Source organism: Suncus etruscus, chromosome 18 (assembly GCF_024139225.1).
Source record: "Suncus etruscus isolate mSunEtr1 chromosome 18, mSunEtr1.pri.cur, whole genome shotgun sequence".
Taxonomy (NCBI): Eukaryota; Metazoa; Chordata; class Mammalia; order Eulipotyphla; family Soricidae; genus Suncus; species Suncus etruscus.
The window spans coordinates 49,946,148-49,955,188 of record NC_064865.1 but is presented as its reverse complement, the minus strand read 5'-3'; the positions used below and the strand labels follow the sequence as shown (position 1 = coordinate 49,955,188).

The 9,041-nt window shown below is 39.2% G+C and overlaps 1 protein-coding gene across 1 annotated transcript in view; it reads left to right on the top strand.

Moving 5' to 3' along the window:
- MBOAT1 (membrane bound O-acyltransferase domain containing 1) overlaps positions 1-9,041 on the top strand; it is a 107,464-nt gene that overhangs the window by 59,486 nt on the left and 38,937 nt on the right. Inside the window, exons 2-3 of the mRNA XM_049764974.1 lie at positions 6,719-6,864; positions 8,307-8,384. Coding sequence (XP_049620931.1) covers positions 6,719-6,864; positions 8,307-8,384 — 224 coding nt within the window. The remainder of the gene's footprint in view (positions 1-6,718; positions 6,865-8,306; positions 8,385-9,041) is intronic.

Genomic DNA, 9,041 nt, shown 5'->3' with positions numbered 1-9,041 from the left:
GGAGGCTCAGGGTCATTTCTGGTTCAGCAATACAGGCCTGGTCATCCAGTACTGTAGCCTGGCAAATGGATATTACTTAGGCCTAGAGGTGTTGGGGACCACCAGGTGACACGTCCAGGGCTGGAGATGGCATATGGTACCCGAGATGAAATTTGGAGGCTAACATATGCAAGGCATGTGCTCTAAGATGTGCTCTAAGATCCCAGGTGAGGGATGTTTTCTGGCCTCTAAAATGAATAGAGTTTTTAAAAAATTAAAGTAGCATTGCCTGATCCAAGTTTCTGGTGTGCACCATTGGAAACCAGCTTGTGTGTCTGCTGGATTAAATTTGCCACTGAAATCCAGTTTGATCTTTGACTCTGCATTTACTCACTTGACCTCATTTACCCACTTTCCTTTCTTCCTGGTAACCATTAGTTTGGTCTTATGGTCTGAATGGATTGTTAAAATATTGTTTCTTTGTGTGCTGTATGGATATGTATGAAATCATATGCTTCTTTTTCCTCCAATTTATCTCTCGAGGCTTAAAACCAGGTCAGGATTTCATCTTTAAATAGTTGAATCATATTCATTGTGTCTCTCCATCACATTTTTATCCAGTTTTCAGTGCATGGATATTTCAGTTGCTTCCAGTACTTGCCTATTGTATAATGTCCTGCAGTAAATATGGAGGTGTAGCTATCTCTTCAAATCCGAGTATTTTTATTTGGGGCTAAAAATACCCAGAAGTAGTAGTGAAGTGCCCATTTGATTATTAATGAAGACATATCTCTTCATTTTGTAATTATCATAATTTGGTTCTCTGTTCCTGGGAGCATCATCATCGTTATAAGATTTAGGAAGACAAATCCTTTCTTGTTTGGCCAGTTTCTGTACAGATTGATCTTTGACCTCAGAAATTTAATTTTTCTTTGATGTGGACCAAGAGCCTTAATTTCAACTGCTTGGAATCTCTAGGGTGTAAAATCTATATCATATCAGGCCAGTGATTAGGTTTACAAAGTTGTATCATGAAAAATACAATTCTTGGGGCCGGAGAGATAGCATGGAGGTAAGGCGTTTGCCTTTGATACAGAAGATCATCGGTTCGAATCCCGGCATCCCATATGGTCTCCGGAGCCTGCCAGGAGTAGTAACCCCTGAGCGCTGCCGGGTGTAACCCCCCCAAAAAAAACAAAACAAACAGAAAAATACAATTCTTGTTTGGACAACCAACATATCCAGAGCCTGTAGTCAGTATTATGATAGTATACTTTCTGGGTGGAGACATTAAAAAAATTCTTGGGGTCAGAGTGATAGCACAGCTGTAGGGCATTGCTTTGCACAAAGCCAACTAGAAACAGACCTGAATTCTCTCCCTGGCATCCCATATGGTCCCCTGAGCTTGCCAGGAGTGATTTCTGAGCTCAGAGTAACCCCTGAGCACCACGGGGTATGGCTCCTAAACAACAACAACAACAACAAAAATAAAACAACCCCCAAACACACATTATTATTAATAATAGAAAATGTCGAGATCAGTAGAATAAATATTCATGTGTCCTGGCCTCAGCTTTGACCATGTTTGATTTTGGCTAATCTTAGTTTATCTATACTAGGATTTCTTAAGCTTGGAAATTTGGGACTATCACTCTGGCCCCAAGAATTTTTTTTAATGTCTCCACCCAGGAAGTATACTGTCATAATACTGACTACAGGCTCTGGATATGTTGGTTGTCCAAACAAGAATTGTATTTTTCATGATACAACTTTGTAAACCCAATCACTGGCCTGATATGATATAGATTTTACACTCTAGAGATTCCAAGCAGTTGAAATTAAGGCTCTTGTCCACATCATTTTGTCGGGACCATTCTTGCCTTTTCTTCTCTTTAACAGTCTCTTTGGTACCTTCTGAGTAGAAACTCTCTTCCTGGTTATGGCAATCCAAACCATCCTGGGTAGTAGTAGTGATGAGGAAAGAAGTAAATTATTGCTGGTTGAGAATCCACTGATTCGTACTCACTTTCTGTTCCCCATCCCTTTCACAGTGCTAGGAAGTAGACATCATCATATTGAGTCCATTTGGGACATTTTAACCAGTTGATCCTACTGTGCCAATTTGTGTTACTTAAGCCAGATCCAAATATGAGCCACTGGGGGTGCTTGTCTATGTTGTGGATAAAGAAAACCATGTTCACTGCAATGAGCTGGGAGGGCCATAATTGAAATTAATCTGGCCTCTCAAACATCAATCATTTTCTTCATATGCCAGACCACAACTTAAAAAAATTGTGGTAAACAGACAATAATATCATTGTATTAATTAATTAATAATATAATTATATTATCATAATATAAAATTGTTATAAACAATTTTATTCTTACCATAGACTACAGGACAATGGCATGAAGAATAATCATTTTGTTTAGCAGCCATCACCACTCTCCATCTCCAGAACTAATCATTCTTTCATCCAGAAGAACTGAAATTTTTTGTTCTTGAAATAATTCCCCCACTCCTATTTCTCCACTTCCAGTTCCTGGCAACCATCCATCAACCACTTAGTCTATGAATTTGACTCTTTGCAGTACCTCTTATAAGTAGAGTCATACAATATTTTTCTTCTTGTGACTGGCAGGTTTCACTTAACATCATTCAGGTTCAAGTTTTATCCACATATTGTAGCAAGAATCTGACTTAACTGCCATGGTTTATCTGACACCATGTCCTTAGCTTATTTCATTTGCCAGTTCATCCTTCAATAGACATTTGCATTGCTCCTGCCCTTTGCTTTTAGTGAGAAATATTAGGAACATGAATGTATAAACACCTCTTAGAAACCCAACTTTCTATTCTTTGGGGGCATATGCCCAGAAATAAAAATTTGGTGCACCTGGTAATCATGTTTTACCCTTATGAAGACCACCATACTATTCCTCAAGTACTCCACCATTTATGTCCCCATTATTGGTGTGCAGTGGTAGCTATTTTCTCACATTCTTAGCCAACACTTTTTATATTTATTACTTAGCAATAAAAACTAATAGTCAGCTTATACAGCATAAAGTGGCATCTCATTGTGGTTCAAACTTTTACGATGTCCATTTGGTACTTGCAATAACAATTTTGCTCCAACTCTCCTTCTGGAGAGCTAAGTGGTACTATGTGTTTCTGTTCTGGGAAGAGTTAGCCATGGATCATTTGGCTCACCATTTATCACTTGCTCCAAGGAAGAGGGTGATATTGTGAATTATGTTTGTATGGAAAGAGAGAGCTTTGAATTCATGCTTAAGTCTTTATAACTCATGATAAGGTAAATAGCATATCTCATTAAGGAAAAAAAATTCTGGTTGGTTACAGACTCAAAGACCACTGGAGCCAAAAATGTTGGGAGAGACCAGTTTTCCTCAAACACACATATATCAAAGAAAGAAAGAAGGGAGGTAGTGGAATTGAACCCAGTTCATTTAAGACTCCTCTCCTTAACTCGGAGCAGTGACAGTGCCTTGCTCATTGTCTCCAGTATCTGGCACGTAGAGTTGTGGAATCATTAATGATTAATTACTATTAATTAATAACTAATTAATTAATCATTAACTAATGATTTCAGGTCACTCAGCTGATATCTCTGGGTCAGAACTAGGGCATATAGTTGGTTACTCACTATATTCAAGTGACCAAAAAGTGGAAGCTTGCATTAGTGACCATTCATCTTTCCATTCATGAGTAGAGAGTGATTTCCCTTGAGCCTGTACATGGGAAATTCATGAAGATTTTGAAAAGAGCCAACTTCCGGCCAACTAAACCAAACGACTGTGGACAGGATTCTGGCAGTTCTTGGTTTTGGACCATAACTCCTGTTGTTTGGGGGATACACCCAACTCAATTTTAAAGGCAACCAGGCAGTTTTGGTTACCCTACAGGCAATGTATGTACACCAGCCCAATGGACTATCTCACTGGCTCATCAATTTTAACCTGCTTCTTGAATCAACTCCCCCAGGTGAAACTCAAAACTTTTTGTTGCTCAGTTTGAATCTAAAGCAGGTAATAGAAGAAATTCATGCAATGCTTATGTTACTTATATACACAGATATAGGCTATTTGTTCTCTCTTCCAATTAGTCTCCTGAGGATAAGGCTTATGATTTCTTACTTCTCTAGTTCTCAAAGAGTGTTCAAAGTGATCATAGTCACTTGTAGAGATTGGTTAAAAAGAACTTGTTTGGAGCAGAAGAGATAGCACAGTGGTGGGGCATTTGCCTTGCACACAGCTGACCCAGGACCAACAATGGTTCAGTTCCCAGCATTCCATATGATCCCCAAGCCTGTCAGGGGTGATTTCTGAGGGCAGATTTCTGAGCACCCCCGGTTGTGGCTCAACAACCAACCAATCAATCAAGTCAATTAAAAAATAAAAAAAAGAACAGGTTGGGTTTGCCCTGAAACCCTATGCAGTATGGATAGAAACTGAGAATTTGGCTTTATTGGGGGGAAAGTTGAGTTTATTGGAGGGTGAGTGAAATTATATCCAGCAGTACTCAGCTCTTACTCCTGGCTCTGTGCTAGAAGAGACACTTAGTGTTTCATGGGGTGCCGGGGATTGAATAGGGGTCTCAGAATGTAAGACAAGCATTTGTCCCTTGTACAAGATCTCTGTCCATAAAGTATTATTTTCTATCAATTATATGGGATTCACAAAATTATTTTATATTTCCCCTCTGGGAAAACAGAGCTCAGTGGAGCTGCTCTGTTCACCAGCTGAACACTAAAGTATTTCCCTCACAACTTCTGCTTTCACAGAATTAATCATGAACAAGACTTTGGAGACTTTATTCACATACCTTCAGTCCCCAGTCACTTTTCACCTGTGTACCTTTTGCAGTTTTAATGGTAAATTAAATTAATATTTTGGCTTTCATTTTCAATCAGATGACTTTTCCTGAGGGTGCAAAATAATCTATATCTAATATATCTATACCTGTCTATATGTATATAGATTTATGTATATACATTTGTTTATTTGGGGGACAAATCCAGTGGTTCAGAGAGACTATTTCAAGCTTGGTGCTTTGAGGCCATGTGATACTGGGAATCAAACTCAGGCCTCTTGTATGGAAAGTTTGTGCTTCAGCTCAAACTATCTCTCCATCCTCATTATATATATATATATATATATATATATATATATATATATATATATAATGAGGATGGAGAGATAGTATATATATAGAGATATATATATAGAGTATATATATATAGATTATATATATACTATATATATAGAGAGATATATATATATAGAGTATATATATAGAGATATATATATATATATACAAGCAAAATATATATTGTATATATATACAAGCAAAATATATATTGTATATATATGTATGCAAGTAAAATATATTGGGCAGAATGATCACAGAGATTTTCCTAAGGAAATTGGGTGATTATTTTGCCTATTTGTTGTTAGAGGATAATGTAAAGCTGTTTTGTTGTTGTTGTTATTGTGCTTTGACTTTTTGAGCCAGTCCTAGCAATGCTTAGAGGTTACTTCTAGATCTGCACTCAAAGATCACTTATGTGGGACTCAGGGGACCAAATGCCGTAGTTCAAATTCAGGTCCACTACACATAAGGCCAGGACTCCACCTGCTATACTGTTGCTCCAGCCCCATGTTTGTGCTTTCTTGTTGTGTTAGGACAACGAGCTTAATTGGTGTTACTTTGAAATGAGTGACTAGAGTCAGATAACAGTTGATGGTTAATTTGAATTGGCATTTTGTTTCCTAGACACCCTGTGAGAGAACTGAACTTTTCCACTACACTGGATTTTGTTTCCTTGCTTCTAGAATGCATTCTCCACTTAAGACAATGTTGGGGATAGGAGAGATAACACAGAGGTTAAAGCATTTGCCTTGCATGCAGTTGACTCATACATGCTGCCCTTGGCATTACCTGACTGTGTTTTAAAAATCCAACAACAACAACAACAACAAATAGAAGCTTAGATTGAGAGCAGAGGGTAGCTAGGAGAGCCCTACACACTAACATCACAGTTAGCAAAGGCCCTTGAATTTAAAAGTAGTAGTCATTGTGAGGTAATAGTAGACTTTTTGACATTTTTCCCATTTGTATCTGTGTTCTCTCTACTTAATGTTTCCCTTCCCCCTGGGGGGAGAATTTTTGTTTGATGCCAAATAAATGGGAAGCAGAATTACTGGAGAGGGAACTTTTTCTCTAGGCTTGCAGTTCCACTGTTGTGGAGTGGCTGGCTTGTGGGTGAATTACTTATAGTACGAGCTTTTTGCCTCTAATAACCTTCATATCTGTGTGGATTATTTGTCAAGAACTACTACAACTGGAACAGCATCTCCTATCCACTCCACATAGGGGATATGGAATTTCCATTTCCCTTTTGGGAAGTGTGGAACAACCAAATCGTACCCCAATAGTCTTGACTGATTTAATGGAGTGGGTGGGGGAGAGACATGACTGAATTCCTCACTTCTTCTACCTTGCAAGGATATGGCTGCCTTTTCTGCTTCTCAGATTACCAACCAACTCTACCAAGGAGAGAATACCCAAATTCAAGTTGGTAATGCACCTTGATAATAGAAGAATAGTATAAAAGTATATATATTCTATACAATGGTATATAGAATAATAGTAAAGATAATGCCCAGACAGGTAAAACAGGAAAGGTTTTCAATTTCTCTCTTTTCTTCCTTGTAGGTGAATTTTGTGGCTTGTCAGCTCTTTGCCCTGCTGGCTGCCTTTTGGTTTCGCCTTTACTTAAGGCCCGGTAAAAGCAGCCCTGAGGTCCGGCACACATCTGCCACAGTGTTGGGCATCTATTTTGTCATCTTTTGTTTTGGTTGGTGAGTATGAACTTTGTCAATTTGTCTGTATACTCACATTGTGATCACTGGGTGGGTTAAGGCCTTAGTTTTCACATTTCCCCATTACTAGTTACTAAAGTAATATATGCTATTTATATTTATTAAAAACTAATGGCAATGCTGTAGCAATCTCCTTGACTGTGGAAGGCTGGGAACAGTAAACTGTCTACCAGGAAGTCATTGCCATGACCTTTTCTTAAAATTGGATACTCCGCTGATGTTTTCTGGCTATGCACCAATCTTCCCTTCTTCATGGTTGAAGATCATATATTACTCTTGCATTGGATTGCATTAGTGTTTCTTGCTAGACTGGGTGTGGGTCCTACATGAATGGTGGAATAATAGCTTTCATGGATCAGAGAAAACTTGTGCTAGAGACTCTGCTAGGCGAGGGAGTCAAGCCACATGAGTGGTGCTCCTGGGGGGAAAAGTTGCAGCTTACAAAATCTATGAATTTGTTTAAGGTGGAAAACTGTGGCTCCCTTTCATTCAACACAAATTTGAGAAAGCATGAAGGATACTGACAAGCCTTGGCCTTGGTCGCAGACTACCTGGACTTGATCCCTGGCACCTTACATATCTAGTTCCATGAGCAGTGCCAGGAGTGGTCTGTGAGCACAGAGCCAGGAATAAGTATTGAGCATAGTCACATGTGTCTCCCAAACAAAAACTCAACAACAATTAAAAGAGGGTGAAGAGTACTGAACCAGCCTTCAGATCAAAATTTTGGAGCCCAAGGAATCTGGGTTTTGGTCCTGGTTCTTGAAAGTTAAGAAAAAGGAAATGTCTCTTGTGGTCCCTCAATTATTATGTGAAAATAAAGTCAAAGGGACCAGAGAGATAGCACAGCAGTAAGGCATTTGCCTTGCATGCAGCCAACTTGGGACGGACAGTTCAATTTCTGGCATCCCATATGGACCCCTGAACTTGCCAGGAATGATTTTTGAGCACAGAGCCAGGATTGACTCCTGAGTGCCACTGGGTGGGACCTTCCAAAACTAATCAATCAACCAACCAATAAATAAATAAACTTCAAAAAGAAAGAAAGAAAGAAAGAAAGAGAGAGAGAGAGAGAGAGAAAGAAAGAAAGAAAGAAAGAAAGAAAGAAAGAAAGAAAGAAAGAAAGAAAGAAGAAAGAAAGAAAGAAAAGAAAAGAAAAGAAAAGAAAAGTCAAGCATTCTGTGCATGGATTCCTGACAAAATTAATGCTACAGTGGTGTCTGTGGTGACTTCCTAGTAGCTCTTCCGAGCATCTTAGCTTCAGTGATTTTTTTTCCTAATAAAAACATCAATTAATAGATCAGTTGCTACTTGGGTGGGAGGTGACGGTAGAAGTCAAGCAAGAGTATGGAGGGGTGGAGATAGAAATGTTGATATAAAACATGATTCCTTGATCCCGTCTTTCTGCTCTGCCCCCACAGGTACTCTGTCCATCTATTTGTGCTGGTATTGCTATGCTATGGCGTGTTGGTCACTGCTAGTGTGTCCAACATTCACAGGTAAGACCCTAGATGAAGTTCTTTTGTCTTAACTAAAATTTTATTTCCACCTGTGGGGTGTTATTTGGAGGTTTCTAGAATATCTAAAGGAGGACTGGGGAGCCTTAGAGGTGTAAATGCAAAAGGGGCCTCAAGTGAAAGAGTTTATCAGAGTGAGAAAAGTCTGTTTTTGATAGGTCTGCCTTGGATGCAAATCCAGCATTCTCTGCTGTGGCATATAGCCCAGCAGTGAAAAGGGGCCAGTAACTGAACTATAGATGGACACGAATGAGTCTCAGAAGAAATGTACTGAATGAAGGAAATCAGCTCTGTTCTGTTTTCAAAGACACAAAGGAGGGCCAGCATGATAGTACTTGTCTTGCATGGGGTTGGTCCAGGGTTTAATTTCCCTCGTATGGTTCTACAAAATTCATTGGGAATGATCCCAGAGTGCAAAGCTGAAAGAAAGTCCTGAGCATTGCCAAGTGTGACCCCAAAAACTAAGAACCAAAAAAAAAAGGGGGGGGAGCCATAAATGTATCAATAGTCGCAAAAATTGGGTCAGGATTGGGCAGGGGGGTCTGAAGGTGGTGATGAAAGGATCTGGGCTGGGATATAAATATATGAATATGGGGCCTGGAGAGATAGCACAGCGGTGTTTGCCTTGCAAGCAGCCAA